Source organism: Aythya ferina, assembly GCF_964211825.1.
Source record: "Aythya ferina genome assembly, chromosome: 19".
NCBI lineage: Eukaryota > Metazoa > Chordata > Aves > Anseriformes > Anatidae > Aythya > Aythya ferina.
The window spans coordinates 5,682,015-5,699,183 of record NC_140309.1 but is presented as its reverse complement, the minus strand read 5'-3'; the positions used below and the strand labels follow the sequence as shown (position 1 = coordinate 5,699,183).

At 45.5% G+C, this 17,169-nt stretch overlaps 1 protein-coding gene across 12 annotated transcripts in view; it reads right to left on the bottom strand.

The window, feature by feature from the left end:
* Window positions 1-17,169, bottom strand: part of COL26A1 (collagen type XXVI alpha 1 chain) — a 187,168-nt gene that overhangs the window by 12,176 nt on the left and 157,823 nt on the right. For all 12 annotated transcript variants that reach the window (XM_084493557.1, XM_084493551.1, XM_084493559.1 and 9 more), the window contains 5 exons: window positions 14,619-14,735; window positions 13,057-13,209; window positions 7,121-7,213; window positions 5,547-5,608; window positions 3,080-3,142 (listed from right to left, as the gene is read on the bottom strand). In XM_084493557.1, coding sequence (XP_084349683.1) covers window positions 3,080-3,142; window positions 5,547-5,608; window positions 7,121-7,213; window positions 13,057-13,209; window positions 14,619-14,735 — 488 coding nt within the window. The remainder of the gene's footprint in view (window positions 1-3,079; window positions 3,143-5,546; window positions 5,609-7,120; window positions 7,214-13,056; window positions 13,210-14,618; window positions 14,736-17,169) is intronic.

Below are 17,169 nucleotides of genomic sequence, written 5' to 3'. Positions count from 1 at the left end.
CAAACCGAGCAGCTTTTTTCTCCCTGTTTTCCTCCATAGCTTTAGTTTCCCACCCTGGGGCAGGGCAGAATCACTGACCAGGAGAAGAGTTATAGATTATTTTGTGAGAAAGCAGGAGCAGGAGAAGAGGAGGCAAAATTTAAAAGCATCTTTAGAAATCTATTGATGAAACAACCACGTATTTAACCTGGCTCTTCTCCCCTAAACACACACAGAAACAAACCCATCCTTTTGTTCCTAGAAAACTATCTAGCTGGCGGCAGCTTTTTGTAGCATTTGCCAAAAAAAGGGAGAGCTGCTTTTGTTCCTCTGTCCATCCAACCGCTGCTTTGTGTAACACAAATGGGCCTTGGGCATCTCAGAACCATTACCAGGGAGCCCTGCGCAGCACACAGCTACCAGCGCTACACAAAGGCCCACATCCACACCAGGAGCACCAGGAGGAAGGCCCAGTTCCTCAGGTGCTCTGAGTGCCTTCAAAGGGAAATGCTCAGATTCTGCACTGGAGGGAGTAAGGGCTGCAAAAAAGCACAGGCAGGCAGCAAAGCACAGAGCGGAGACATAACAACACGCTGAAAATACATAAACAGGCTGTGCTCTGTGTCCAGGAGGAACAGAGAAGGATGTTATCAGCTTAAAGTGGATCAAAGGATATTTAGGCTGAACGTTAGAAATATCTTTCATCCCAGGCCCTCAAGACCTGTACCTCTGAAGACTGCCTGGAGATGATGTGGTGCATCCCTCACTGGCACTGTTTAAGAATACGATGAACAGAGGCTGATCGCGAGCAGCATGCACATAGATGTGCCATCCCGGGGATGTGCTCAGACTGCTTCAGGTCTCTTCTACATCTGTTCTCTCTGAGATTAAGCAGGAAGAATGTATAATAACATTTTCTCATACCTCAATAGATATTGTCAACCCTCCTCTGCTTTTCTTTGCAGCTGCACAGCTCCTCCGCTCAGTGTAAAGCTAGCCCTAATTTGTATCCACCAAACCCAAATTGCAGCATGTAGTTGTCAAAACCAGCATTCAAATCCACACTCACAAAAGACAAAAAGCATACAGAACATCCTACAGAAATTCTGCCAGAAAAAGCTATCAGCTTTGCTTTGCATGCTAACAAAGAAAGGACAGGAAATAGAATTCACTTTTTCTATTTAGCAAGGCATTGTGATATTTGAAAATCTCATTTGTCCCAAACCTAGAAGGAGAGTTACAATTCTGAATATCTACAAGGAGAGAATGAAATCAAAGTCTAAAGTATGTACCTGTACTGAACGGACACAGTGCAACACAGCTTTTGGTTCAAAGGAAGTATAGTGATAGTCTTAGCAATATGCCTGAGCACAAACCAAAGCACAATGTTAAATGAATCACTGAGGAAGAGCTCTTATCAGTTTCCTGGATGGAAACTTGATGCTTTGTCATATACCATGCTTTTTTTCTTTTTCTTCTATTTTTTTTTCTTTTAATTTCTTTCCTTTTTTCTTCTTTTTAAATTGAAAATTAGCATCTAATGGTAATGAGCTGTAGTAGCTACCCATTATGAAATCTCCTCAGTTAAGGTTTTAGTCTCTGATAGAACCTTAAATTCTTGTTCCAGAATGCATCAGAGACTAATCTATTAGTGAAGCAAATAAATGCCTGAAGTGGATGATCTGCACAAGGAAATTGTTATTAAAATAATACTGTCTTTTAAAATGGTCTCTATCTTTCAGGTGGCTGCAGGTGATTTTTTTACGCAAGAGCAGGAACAAAGCACCCCACCAAAATGTGCGAAGATACTCAAATAAAACTGAGCTTTTTGAAAGCCTGTGCACTCCACCCTCAGATATCCGCTTCTCCTCGACATGAAGTGCTGCAGGAGAAACAAGCCACCTGGGCCCTGCTCGCCTCGCACACAGCCTGGATGGAGGAATGTAACCTAAGTCTGTCACTAGGTATTCTCATGAATTTGGGAAGTCATCACATTGGAGTTAACCTGTTTGTATTTGCCTTTCTCAGCTCTTTCAGACTTCCCTCTGCCTTTTGAATTGGAAGAGCAGAAATGAAGGAGAAAAGGAGATGCTGTCAGATGGGGGAAGCCCATCACCCACAGCCACCCACTGCAGTGACCCCCACACTCACCTCCATTTATTGACGTGGCAGTGAAAGTGGCACTTGGAAGAACGGGGAATTTGTTTCCTACAGCACAAGGCTGTGCCTGTGTAGCCACCACTCCAGACACATCATTTTACAGGTACCAGCCAACATTTTTATTCTCCATTTTTCTTTAATGCTTTGACTTTGTTCCACACTAGGGTCTTAGCAATGCTCCACAGTCCATCTGTGCCCACTGCTACATTTGGCAGATCTAATTGCTGAATGATTCTCCACCATGTACTAAGTTCTCAGATGATTTTGTGTGCCTAGTGTTCTATGAGGCAATTTCAAAGACCATGGCCTTTTGGAGAGTAAGCTTAAAAGAAACAGCTGTAGGCCTAAGTGCCATCTGAAACCCTTCCTGGTGCTGAATGCTGGACTGGGAATCTGACACAGATATATCTTCCTTAGGTTTTTCTCCAGTATTCCCTAAGCTTCACCTGTTTGGAAATAAATTCAAACAGCCCTTCTTGCTACAGTCATTAGCACTTCAAGGCCCATCAAGGACTGAGGTATAGCACATTTTCTAAACATATTAAGAGCATCATTTAACCTGGGGAATGGCTTTGGTTCAGGAAAAGTCTGATGAGCTTTTACCGTGTTACTGTCACAGATGGAAGAAGTCAGACCATCTAACATACTCCAGACTAAAGAGCTTTGGTTGGCAGAAGAAAGCTGGCTTCTGCCAGGCTGAATATTCCTTGGATTTACTACCTGCATCTCTTTAAGGAACACCAGACTCTGTGCAAGCAATTCAACCTTTTATCTGTTCAGTAACCCCTCATCTTGTTTTTTTTTGCAGAAGACCTAGAAACTCTGCATTTAAATTTGGCCATGGCTGCAGTCCCATGGAAACTGAAAGACCTGTTGTATGTAATTTCTAAGGCATTAACCCAGATCCTGCTGGGAATCAATCCACTATGTAAAACCTTACTCTCTCTCCTCGGTCTCCTTTGGAGCCTTTTGGCCCGGGTTGTCCTGGAGAGCCTGGTAAGCCCTAGAAGAGAGGCAGAACAAGGAGAAATTAACTTCTATCATGAATTCTTTATGAAGATGTAGTGAAAACATTTCCCGGTGATCCTCAGCTCCTGAAAACCTCATATACCCATTAAATGATTGGGCTGGATTCTCTTTTGCCCTCAAGCAGCAACAATGGAAGCTCATTTTGCAGATATCCCGAGCACCATATTTTCTGCATATCCCCTCTCTTTGGGACTTTTAATGAACTGCATGCTACTGATGTAGCATTTTTTAAGGGGTCAGTGTGACAGGATAGTTCTCATTCTCAGTGACTGAGAAGAAATTAATAAACAGATGGTATGGTTGGCCTAAAAATCCCCACTACTTTCCTCCTCTTCATAATTGCCTCAGTGGGTGGCATGAGTAAGCATACATACCTGAAAATTAATTGGATTGTGCAGTGGAAATTATTTTGAAGCGATTCACTCACCCTAATAAACAATTTTCAAATTAAGCCCAATCTCTACTAATAATTTTGCTCCCTGGGTTGAATAAATCTATAAAGCAAGTCACCAATGGATAAGAAGGGCATTGTCTCCAGACTTCCGCTAATTGAACTGCTTGGCAAAAATCTATCAAAATTCTTAAATTACACACCCAGTGAAGCCACGGGTATAAACCAGGCAGGAAGAGCACAATATTGTTTGTTTATATTCTGCATGTCAGTTCCGCATGACCATATGCAAGATGCTTTTTTCCACCTCAAGTGACTTGCACATCTCCTTGGAGACTGCAGCAAAAGAGCCCCTTGCTCCACACCAGACAGCTGGCGATTTAAGCCAACCTGCTTAACAACAGCCCCCAGAAAGCACCAGCAGCCAGAGAAATGGGCTGTCTAGGCACAGCTGCAAGGAGCCTCATCATCTGGTTATGCAGCTCAACAAGATCAGGGACTAAAGGAGGAGCATTCTCCCAGCTTAGAATCATAGAATATCCGAGTTGGAAGGGGCCCACAAAGATCATCAAGTTTAGATCCTGGGTCCCCAAAGCATGCAGCTTCAGCTGGGAGGTAGCAGTGCTCCCCATTAACATGTTGCTCCTTGCCTGCACTCAATCATCCCCAAAAATTCCAGCCTTGATTTAGGAGGTTAACTAGAGCTGGCAAATGAGATAGGGCACAAACCAGACTTAGCCCCATGTCAAACACAGAGCATGAACAGAGCTCAAGTGCCCATAAGTAACCTTTGCACTTGACAGCTCTCAACACTGAATTTTAGTGTACGTTTACAGAGGGAAGCTCAAGAACACTGAATTAAACAAATCTGTTGTAAAAAATAAAAAAATTATAAAGCATGCTGCATGTGGAAAAGCCAGACTCTATTACAGAACCTATTTATGAATTGCGAATTACCTTATATTTAATCACGTTAAACTGCAACCGTCATTTTGCTGCCAATTTTCCCACTGTGTTCATATCTATCTGGAGTTTCTCACCATTCTCCAGAGCATTCACTAATTGAAATGATTCTGCTACACTGGCAAAATTTCACTAACCTGCTCTCCGTTGCTTCTTCAAAGTGATTAATAAATACATAGTAAAAGTCTCCTTTCTCTAATTTCTAGCAATCCCAAACCTGTCATATCAGGATCTGAGTTACATCCATCGTCTAAATTACTTAACCTTTCCCTCTCTTCTGTTCTCTTCAGTCACTTCATCTCCTTAGTCAGGTCAGATACCTTTGAAATATTTGGTGTCACTGGTTTACCTCCACAGTAAGAAACATCCTTCCCCAAACTGGAGTCCCCTTGTATCAGCCAGCCACCATTTGGAGCAGCTTGGCAGTTCATTATTCATCATAATTTCTTTTCTTTTAACCTTTTTTTCATCCATATGAATACTTTGCCCTTCTATCATAAATTCTTTTTAGTGAGGTTATCACACTCCATGTTTATCTTCCCCGCCACAAATTTTTATCAATATCTTATCAATCAAACTGATCGTAATTTGTGATGTTTTTTATTGAATGGAAAGTGCTATTTCCAAAAAATTAGGCTTAAGAAATTCAGTTTGGTGAAATGGCGAATTCTCATTGATACATTTTTATCCTTTTTATGTGTTCCACAGGAAACACAGTATTTTTCTATCACTGTTTTAGTAAAGCCTATGTCAAATCCTTTGCATCAACTCAGGCTACAGTAAACCATTTTGACAGAGTAACAGCAAGATGTGTTGTTATGATTAAGGGAAAGCCTGGGAAGTGCAACCATTCTTCTTATCCTACTTCAGGATGAAAAACAGGTATTAAAATCACAGAATTTCACTGGGACCAAGACATCAGGTCCAAGATTTATAAAGTATTTGCTCTCTTTCAGCAATGAGAGGATTTTTCACACCTAAACCCCACCTCTCCCCTACAGCCCCAAAGCACTAAAACTCTTACTTGTGATCCAGGGACTCCGATGGGTCCTGGGGGCCCTTTGGGTCCTGATGCACCTGGCGGCCCTGGTGGGAATCAGCATTTGAGACAAGTTTAAGGAGACTTGGAAGGACCCTGAATTCCAAACACATGCACTGCCTTTCATTGTTCTTCATCTCTCAGTGGGTGAGAGCCATTCATCGGTCACAGGACTACAGCATAAGCACTTCATCATACACCGGGTTCCTGGACACCCCCATCCTGATATAATACATCCCTATGCCCTAGGGAAGACCTTAGAGCTCTGGGAAGAAAAGGTGAAAATAGGGCAGGAAGGATGTCAGCAACGTGTTGCATTTCCATTGCTTAAAATAATAACTCTTTGGAAATCTTAAACTAGACTCATGAAACAGCTCCATCAGAGCAAACTACTCTATCTGCTGTTTCTGAAATGGAGGAGGTCCTGTAGGTGGAAAGTCTGCAAGCTGCTGGAGTCTGGCTCCCTGGTTTTGTCAGAACGTTGATGATGAACATGAAGGAGCCAGGGTTTGGACACAGCCTGAACAGGAGGCCAACTGTGGCAAAGCAAAGTGCTCTTTTGGTCTTTACATGCTCACTCCAGTGGCAAGAAATTAATTTTAAATCTGTTCCACAGAAGTGGTTGCTTCCAGGCCGTGTCAAACACTGCCTAAACAGGTCAAGTTGTTTTATACAGTCATGAAACAGATTCATTCCTTTCGGAAAAATTATTATATCCCAACAGTAGCTGTTAAATTGTACCTGCAAATGGGAGACAGGATATTTGCTTAGTCTGAACTTAGCAATACTCCTCTCTGCTTTAGCTGTCACAACCCTTGAGATGAAACAATGTGGACATTGCACACAAAGTACAGCTGAATCAGCCTCAATCATTAATGCCCCATACAAACGCTTAAGTCAGAGAATAAAGGATCTGAAGGATAAATGAAAGGCCCTCATAATGAAGGGAAAAGCCTTTTCTGCAACCGATGGGAGTTCACTCCTAAATATGCATCATACAGGGAAGTGCTGATGTTTGCAGGAACATTATCATTTAAGCCACCCATCAGCACTGAGAAACAGAAGACTTGCTGCTAAATTTTCATCCCAGCTTCTGATCTCAGTTACGCTGGTGCAAATCTGGAATGGCTCAAAACAGATCCAAAGTTTGCATAGATATCACTGAGGACAGCTGGCCAGATCCTGCTCAGTAGAGCTCCACAGCAACAGGGCAGGATTGCACCAGCAGTGAGAACAGCTCTGCTCTCACAGAAGAATTCACTGGACAGCCCATTCTTAGGGACACTCCAACGATTCCCTTCTCAGGATGTGCCCTGCCAAAGCAGTAAGGAATTGTTATAAGGTTAAAAAAAAAATAAAAAATCTGCTGCTATCCACAGATAAGAACTGGTTACTTCTTGCCACTTTTCCACTCCTGGAGCCGTGGCTCCACAGCCCTTCCTGTGCGGACCACTTGCTTTCCCTACAGGCATCCCACAGACCACTTCACTCTCCAGCAGAAAACTCTTTTGCTCATCTTCCCCATCAGTACAGCTTTGTGGCTCAGCAGAGTGTTTTACCTGGTGGCCCTATGGGCCCTGGGGCTCCCCGCGGTCCTGGCAGGCCAGCCATGATGGTGTCTATGACGGTGGAGGCCAGCTGGGGTTCTCCGTCTGTGTTAAAGAGCAGAACAGTTAGCGGCCCTGCAGCGTGAGCTGCCCTGTCCCAGTAGGCAGGACTTCTCTCCTAAATCCTCTGGCGCCTGTTGCTGGTAAAGGGCAGGCAGTGCTTCTGGATGCAAAATCTGGGCTTTTTGCACAATTGTCCTTTTGCTCTCTGAGGGCACAGGCTGTATCCCTCAGACCTCCTCATCTCACCTCTGCTAGCCCCTGGAAAAATTCATCCTTTCTGTCCCAAAATTGGTGTTCACACCCATGCAACCCTACTTTTGAATGCCAAAGCAGTTTAAGAGTAGCTCTGCACTGTACAGCAATAACTCACCCCAGATTTGCCATCTCCAAAATGCATCTGGTTTCTGGCTACCTGAGAAATCACACATGGATTTGGAGCTCCCTCACACCTGGCATCAGTGAACCGCTGAGAAAAGCTGGCAGTCGGCAGCGTGCCCACCAACCCAGCAAGCTCACCCTGCCACACAGCTGCTGGGAGACACCCTGAGGTCTGAGGATGAAGGAAAGCTCAAGGAGAGGCTGTGCTCTGCCCCTTGCACATAAGCAGAAAACTCTCTGGCCAGCCTGTGTAGGTCTCCTGAGCTCTGGGGAACAGGTGGAGATGGGAGCAGAGCAGGGAGAGGAAAGCCATTAGCAGGAACTGGAGGAACTTTGTGCTTTTCCACATCTTTCTCAGTCATACCCTGGTAGAAATAAAAATCAGCCTGTAGCTGCCCACGTCTTCCCTCATCTTTGAGCCAATGTGCTTACCACTTCAGTTGGTAACTGAATAGAAACAAACAGAACTATATAAAATAAAAACAACCCTTATCACTTACTGCAACACCAAACCCACAATCAACAACCCTGTTCCCTGTGGATGTGCTCGGCAGCATGCTGGCAGTCTGTGGGGGTACCGTGTGGCAGCATCTTTCATCTCAGCATCCCACAACACGATTTAACAGGTGTGGAAACCAAGGAAACCAAGGTGCAAAAATTCCACAACTGGCCAAGATACTAGTAACACAAAGCAAGGAAGGGAACCCCCGCGTCCTGATGCTACAGAGATTCACATCCATCGTCCTGTCAGGACTATCGGACCCACAGCAGGTTTCCTGGTGCATTTAACCTGGATGAAGATGTTGACTCCCGGTCACTGGAATGGTGAACCCTCTGAAAGTCCCCATTTTCCACAGCGGGAGGCTGCCATACCAGAATAATGCCCATCTCCTCCTGCCCATGACCTCAAACATACTGGTGCTCCCTTTCACCCATCCCTTCAGCTCATAATGCTTAAATTCAGGGGAACTCTTTGCAGGTGTAAAAGACTGCAAATGGCTCGCTGCTGCACTGGTGTGAGTACCAGCTAACACCAGCAGGATCAGAGTGATGTTTGCTTACTCTGAAGAGTCCAGCCCCAACGACAGAAGGTGAAACCTCCAGAAATGTTAGCAGACACATCGTGAAGCCTTTTCAATTTCTGGAGTGCTGGCAATGATAGAGAAGACTTTCAAGCTCGGTGTTTGAAAGCAGCTCCTAGGGAAAACTGTGAAATCTCTTTACCTGCCAGGGATGACAGAACATCTCTGCAACGTCTTCCTGGCAGCAGAACAGCATGAGATCTAACCCAGATCCCTCTGAGAACCAAATTTCAAACCTAAAGCCTGAATGCAAACAGGTATTTCTTTGACTATTGTTTCCAGACCCATCCATCTTCCCTTCTTTACAGCCCTGTAAAAAAACAACTGAGACTGTTTTCATGTTCAGAAGGGAAGGTACCCAAGTGAAGTGTGTAATCCAATTAATTTGAGTTTTATTTGACCATGTCAAAATCCATCACAGCTTTGGAGCGAGATGAAATTGGGAAATGAGCACTGAACAGCAACTGCAGAGTCTTTTGTTTTTAAGAGAACAAGTGGTCAACAAAACCAAACGCATGTCCGCTGAGGGGGAGAGAGGATGGGCTACAAACAGGATTTAATCACTTCTGGAGGTAAACTGGGGATAAAGGCTTGGGTTTCAAAACATTCCAGCTAAACAATACATTATTGCGCCGACAGAGTTATTTCCCACAAATCCACCCATCCTGACATTAGACCTATTAGACTCAAGTTATTTATGGAAGGTGATTCAGTAACTGCTCCACTGAAGGGAGCTCAGCTCAGCAGCCCCTGAGCTCAGCGGCTTCTGATTTGCACAGAAGCATGGACACGTGGGAGACCAGAGAGGCTCCTTCCTAAGCTGTCTGGCCATGCAGAACTCACCAAGATTAAAGTTTTCTTCCAGGAGCTCTGAATGAAACATACTGTGAATGAAATGGGATTAAAACATGTTAAAACACAACCCTCACGTGTTTAAGGGACTCTCTCCATATTCTCACAGAGCAGCAGGAAAAAAAGCTCTCTGGTCTTCCCATCTCCCTACATGCACGGGGAGATTCTGGGGCTCACTGGTGCTGATCCCTTTTCTACACCTATTTCATCAATGGCACGTTGGGCACACAGGCAAGCCTGCTGCGCTCCAGCTTCCCTTTGTAAAATAGGTTAACATTACCTCTGTGTCCTTTGCAAACTGAAATCTTTGTGATATTAAAAACCACAGCCCTCAAAGATCCGTTCTTTTTTCTTTCTTTTTCATGAAAACCATCTCAGCTTTAACACCGAGCTGACTCTGGACCACATACCTGAGCCACTCATTGCCAAGTGGCAGAGAAAGAAGCGACGCTTGCAGCAGCCCCAGCAGCGGGGTAGGGCAGGCCAGTCTCTGGCCAATATCTCGTGTTTCTGACTCAGGGATAAATTCCCCCATTATAGGCTTGATTTGTTGAGACAGGATGGAAATGAAGTAATCCTGTCCTAATTTCTTTCTGCTACCTGATCCGGAGGGAGACAACTGGGACCAATTTCTTCACCACAGCACAATGAAACTGTGAGAAAACGTCTCCCCATTTTGGGCTTCTGCCTGCTGATAAACACTGCCAACAGGAACTTGTGATTAATAAAGGCACACGCATTAACCATGTTCAGGCGGAACCAAACGCCGTGCTGCTGCTAATAATCCAATACAGCTTTCTCACATCTCTGTGGGTGCACATGCCCATTACAAGGAATATGCTTCCCTCTGCTGTCAGCAGCTGGAATCTTGTGTTTATAGTTTTCAGATGTGCTCCATTAAAAATAATAAAAAAAATAAAAACAAAGAAAAACCTACCCAGGATTTACAAGGCTAAGCTTTATTGGTTGTTGAGGATCAGCTTTCCACCAACCCCTGGTAGGCAAAATCAACCAGCGTGTAAGGAAAATGGTAAGTTTTGTTAGAAAAATGGTCTCAGTACTGCAGTAACTTTACCATGACCAGGCAGATGACTTAAACAGGCAGGGAGACTTGTATAAGACATTATTTTTAAACAAGATGACTTGCTATAGATTTTGGGCTTAGAGACCCAATGTTAGTACATCAACAAAGCCAGCTTGCTCCTGCACGCGTCAGTGCAATCTTTGCTGTACACATCTACAGGAAATTTCATCTCCATGGACCACTACAGAGTCCTGCCTCACACATCCCACACCCTGGAAGAAACTGGATGAATGATGTGACCCCAGCAGGCAGCTCTGGTGCTTGCTACTAAACCCCAAACTTCGGTGATGACCAGTGAGAAGAGCTGACACTGCCCGGCTCGCTCAGCCACCCACCAGGACCCACGGGAGGGGGCAGAGGAGACCCTGGGAGCTGTGGGAGGGACAAAGATTTCTAAATTTGTCAGATGTGAGGCTTAGGATAAAGCTGTTGGTGGCTGGCAGAGGGCATGGCAGCTGCATACAGGGAAAGACCAGCGCTGTCTTCTCTGTCCAAGCACCAGTTCGCGTGTAACACTCATTTATTTAGTCAGACCTCTGCTACAGACACCACCAGGGAGCACACAGCTTTCTGCTTCTTACATGACCTGGGTTATAAATCCAGGAGACAGAGAGCTTGAGAGCTCCATCAGGGCCAGTCTCTGTAACAGCAATATTTTAATTCCACACAGGATTAGGTCTTAATTTGGAAACCTCTACACCATCAGCTCCCTAGTTCTTCCGAGAGCAGATAAATCAAGCCTCGGCAGCACACACTGCTGCGACAGGGTCCTGGCTTCTCCTGCATACCAAGAAATCCCCAAAAGGTAGAGAAGCACAGGGCTGCCCTAAGGATGGAGCGGTCACCATCTACTCACAGACTCAAGTCCTTGGGAGCCTTCTGCTGCCCAGTGTGGCTGAGTTAATGCAGGTATTTATCCACTCATTTATCTGCTTCCCAACTGGGGATAACACAGAGGTTTCCCTTCTCACACATCAGCTGGGAAGGCCATGCAATCTCTGCCTTTTCATACTTGTAAGTCTTTTCAATACCTTGTAAGAAAGAGTTGAATTTAAAGGGTAAAAAAAAAAAAGGGGTACCTGGGGGGTACCAAAGCCACCCTCCAGGATGCTTGGAATAAAAGGCTGAACACAGAGTGACACCAAACAATGCAGCCACTGCTTGGTGTAAGGCAGGGAGGTGGCTAACAAAAAACTTCCCTGTTATAAGGCTTGTGAACGCAGCAGCTCAGTCTGTGTTTTGGGAAAAACCTTCGCACTGAACCACAATTAATTTAATCTTGCCAATACGTGTTAAGTAACTGAATATGAAATAGAGCTGTTAAAGTTCTTCCCTAATTAAAAATACATCTGTTCATTTTCAAGAAAAGGAATCTGGAGAGGGGAGTGGGTGGAAGGAAAAGGAAAGCTCTAGAAAACTGTCAGACACAGGGAGACTTACTAATCCTTGGCTGCAAGCAATACAACTGAGCTTTGAAGCTGGACATGAGCAGAAGAGCTGGGGAAAAGGCACAGCTGAAGTCTGGGGGAGTGGAGATGGGAGACCAAGCAGAGCTGGGGCTCCAGGGGTTTACAAGCCAAGCAGAGATACATCTGAGTCCTGCTTTATCATTATTAGATGCCAGGAATACAACACCAGATCAGAAGAAATCAGATCAAGCCCAGGTAGGATTGCTCAGATAAGAGCGCATGATGTGCATTTCCAAGTAAGCCTTTTCTTGCCACGCACAACACAAATCAAGTAAATATATTTTTAAATCACCATAGGCTCAAAGAAACCCTGACCTTCCAGCCATAGGGAAGAGATAAATTACAGTGCTGGTCTGGGCTTTTGAGCCCGCAGTTCCGTGTTTTGCATGGATGTGGGATAAAGTTGCTGTGCCAGAAACACAGGTGGGGAGACGTGTCTGCGGGGGCAGGAAAAGAGCTGCACTTAACAGATGTCCCTGTTACGTTATATAATTTCAGAGCTGCAAACGTTTAGTAGTTGTGCATTTCTGAGCATCCCCGAGCACCATAACACTTCAACAGCAGCACCAAGAGGCCTTACAGCCATACAGGGTCATTGCACCAGCACCTCGCTGGGCAGACACGCTGTATGTCTCTCCCCATGTGTCTCTCACATGATGCTACCTGAATGGAAGCTTAAAGGACACTGAGTTGCCTCCTCAAAGCTATGATAAACCCAGAAAACCAGGCACAGGGAACAAACACGAGCCCCCCGAGCACTGTACTCTGATGTTTGTAGAAGAGCAACAACTTAGTTCCTCGCTAGGGAGAGGTGAACCCACCTAACTTTTGACATGCTTTGTCTTTAGCAGGAACGCCCAAGAGACCCACACGACAGAGGCAGCTCATCTTTCTGCTCCCAGGGAAGGCAGGGCTATGGCAGAGCCCAACAGGGAGGTGGGAGGAAGATCTGAGCTGCTCCAAGCCTGTCTGTTCTGCTGATATACCAAAAAAAAAATGGGAACAGTGAAAGAAACTTACTTTCTTTTTCAGCCGTGGGCTGAAGTGAGTAGAGAACCCCTTGTTGGAAGGTAAGAGGGAGGCTTGGGGTGGCTGGTGGCCCTGGAGGACCCGGGGGACCTGGGATCCCAGTTTCTCCTGGAAGTCCTCTTGGTCCTTGAGGTCCCAATAGCCCTGTGCAGAGGCAGGAGAGGATCTGTTAGTGCATTTGAAGATCTGCTGATGGATGCTACCATGTAAAAAGCAGCAACAAGCCCATTCACTCCTGGAAAAAAGAGAGTCTAGATGGTAGTGATTCCTCCAGGACAGCGGTGAAATGCTACCTGAAAATAACCATCACTGCCAGACGTGATGGAGGAGTAAAACATGCAGAGAAATGAGAAAGGAATGACAATGCAGTCTCAGAGTTGTTTCCATTAAGCAGCAGATATCCTCTCATCTGGTCCCACGATGGCCTGAGACTATCACAGCATATTCTTGCCCTATTAGTAAACGGAGGGTTTCTGTTCTGACCTGCAATTGTGTGAGTTAGGGAAAACAATGGAAAATTGGGAAGCTGTTCCTAATTCCCTTTGGCTTCTTCCTCTGCAAAGCAGACAGCCTTGCTTGGCTCAAAGGTGCCACAAAGTTTAATTCCTCAAAGAGTAAAATCTCGCCTCTCCCTGAGGCTCAGCAAGAAACTAAAGGCAGCAAGGCCTGAAAGCAAGCACAGCTCTTTCTCTTCCCCTGCACGTACACCTGTATGTCACCTTACCACCAGGAAAAGCATAGAACGAACACCAGAAACTCAGTCAGTCCAGCAGCAAATCTATTCTGCTTCCTTTGGGACTGGAAAGCTCTCGCTGCAAATGGAGAAACCAAAAAGCAGACACATCCTTGGCCAGACTTGAGCCATTGATGGGTTGCCAGAAAATGCCAAAAAACCGTTCAAGGCTGCTCTCACATTTTAAGGCATGCTCCAAGTTTCAAATCTTTCCTGAGCTCAGATTTACAAGGCACAGTCTTTGAAACACATGCAAAGCTCAGAGGCTGAGGTCTGGCACCTATTGTACAGTATCACCTTCATCAAAAGATTTAGGAACATTTTGGGGATGTAGAAAGTCTCCGAGCTCAGAAACGAAGTGTACTGTGAAAAAATGGCCTCGTAACCTTTTCCCTTAACGTACAATAGCATCATTAGTTTGACATTCTGGCATCTGACAGCTTGACACAAATGGTGGAGAAAAAAGGCAGTTAAAACAGGCACACAGCGAGGAGGTTGAACAGGCAATGCTCTTCTCCAAAGGCCGACAGATCACAGACGGGTTTTCACAGCTCCCGAGCAGGATGAGGAAACATGATCCTGATATTCTGCTTTCTGGGAAATCCCAGGGACCATCATAGGTCTGCATGCAGCTGCTTACCCACTGTAAGGGCTGCTGGCTGAGTTCAGTGCCCAGGGGACTTGCAGGAATGGATTTAATATAAACCAAAGATGCTCAATACTGTGTGTTTCCCAGCCTTTTGTGATCTATTTGCAGAGACAATTTACACAAAGTGAAATACATCCCAGCACGCTGGCACTGCCATCCCCTGGGACTTACCTGGTGGCCCTGCTGGGCCCCTCTCGCCGGGTTGTCCCTTCTCGCCTTTTGGTCCCGGCGGTCCTGGAAGCCCAGTTGGTCCAACCGGGCCTGGAGGACCAACCTGTCCTGGCAGCCCTGAAAATGTTCAGAGAGGAAATTAGTTGGAGGCTAGGACACTACAGAGGTTGGAAGGTCTTTAGCAACCTGGAAACCAGAGGCGAGGGACTCACAGATGCAATGGGGAGAATGCAGCTTGGTGCAGATAATGCAGATGGGGTGTTTCTGGTGGCAGGAGCCAGCCAGTATATAGGGGAGAAAAGCCAGATTGGACCTTGCTTCTCTTCTTCCTCCAGTCTTTAGAGGCACAGGAGCATCCCCACACCCAAGGTCCAACCCCACCAGCCAGCAGGATGTGCTCCTCCAGCTGGGTCCAAGCTGACCTGAACCCACAGCTGCCCCTTCACCAGGTCAGAGCAGCTCTGGGTTGGCCGGTCCCTGAAGCTCCCCTTTGCAAGTGCCATCCAGACGTGTCTGTCAGCTCCACAGTAGTCCCAAAGTATCAAAACACACAAAATATATTCACAAAAGCAAATCAAACCCTGTTTCCCTTTTGCTCTGGCTCTTATACACGGACCGCCCAGAGATTCTGCGTCACAGATGTCTCCTTGTTTTCCCCTATTTTCATTTATCTACTGAGTGCACCACGCTGTGCACAAACATTTTTTCATTCCCAACAGAAACGAATGCACCCACGCTTTTGAAGTAACTAGATGTTATTAATTTATACCGATAAGCAGGGTGCTGAGCAATCCCACCTGGAAATGTCACTTACAGTAAGTGCAGCCCCTTGGCTCAGACCCCCGGTAAGCCTGAGAGAGGTGCAGGCAGTGTTTGTAACCTGAAAGTGACTATTTCTGGTGACAATAAATAAACCCTTAGTGCTGCTTCCATTACACTATCAAAATAGAAACAACACTTGGCAATTTTACAGTATTTTTCGGAAAAACACTCTGAGTCTTTTGCTCACAGAGGCAGTAGCTGCCTTACAAAGATATACTTAAATACTGGGCAAACATCCTTAAAGCCTTTAATACCTCAGAGAGGTGTGCGAGTTATTCCGTCTACTCCGATTAGGTGGTTAATGGTTACAATAAAGACATTAGCTGACAGCATTGGGAGAGTCACAGGTTCCTGGTTTCTGGTCTAGCTCTGAGTATTTGACAGTGGTGGCAGACATAAGCTCCATAGCCAGAGGAAGACCTGAATCCAAGTTTTGGTGCATTCAGATTTCAAGTTTTAGTCTCTGTGTTACGTATGAGCATAACCCAGCAGAGCACAGATTAAATTGTGATTTATTTTTAGTCGGCATCCTTCCCCAGCCCTGGTAATGAGAAGAGGTACTGGCCCCTCCAAGACCAGCACCAGGAGAATCCGTGGCAAATGGGGAGTGGAGAGGGGTGGATGGGAATGGAAGGAGAGAAGGAGAAAAGGAAAAGCTGGCCAGCTAGCTCCTCCATGGCTGCCCCAAAGGGAACAAGGCTACATAATAAAAAACAAGGCTCACAGGATTTGCAGCTCCAACATTTGGATTCAGTTTCCAACCTAGGTGTGGGATAGCCTACTTCGGGCCCAAAACTGTGTTCCCCCAGACATTTATCCAAACTGTCTGCAAACTGTCTCAGAGCAAAGCAAAAATCCCAAATACCAGACCCCTTGTAAGATTCCCCTTCCTCTGTTCTTTTATTGCCATCTCTGCATCTTGCATCTCTGGAGAGATGGCTAAAAATATTTTTCTTACAAAAATGAAATCTATCCATATCTAATCCATGGTGAAACCTGACAGACTGAAGAAAGGAGATTTCAAAGGTTATGTGTGGGAGCACATGCCTGTACTTTTGTTTTATTCTGTTATCAATGAGGGTCTAATTTAATACAAGTACTGAACAAAGAGTTAAGGTAAGGTTTTCATTTGCATCAGTTTGCTTGCTGCAAAAACTGCAGACTTTTCTGTGAATAGAGAGGCTCTTTTAATGGATCTGGGTTAAAATCCCACCCAACACAGCAGATGCTGTACTTGGCAAGCTCAGGCAGGTGATCGGGAGCCCATTTAACAGAGCAAGACCATTAGCTGAGAGAAGTGTGAACAGCTTCTTCCACCCTACCAAAACCCCCAAACTTTAGCACAGCGAATCCTTCCCAGCACAGAGGGAAGAACAGCAGAAACAGTGCTCTGCAAGCGAGACACACTGGGGTGCTGAGCAGGGGTCAGAACGTTTCCTCAGTCATGTAAGTCAGACTCAATCCTTCAGTTCAACCTTTATAAATCAATCCTGTGAACCTCTGCAGACCAGGAGCAATCGTTTGCTGCTAGCATCCTCAATCATGCTGCAGCAGCGGAGCTTTAGAGGAGCTGGCACTTACTTCCCTGAAGGTGGAAAGTGCTAAAGGAAAGGCTGGGAGAAGCAGCACTGAGTAACGTGTCAGGCAAATGCTCATACTGGTGACAAATGGTGTTACCAGCATAAAAGAGACAAGTGCAAAATGGAGAAGAAAGAGGGATGGATTCAGG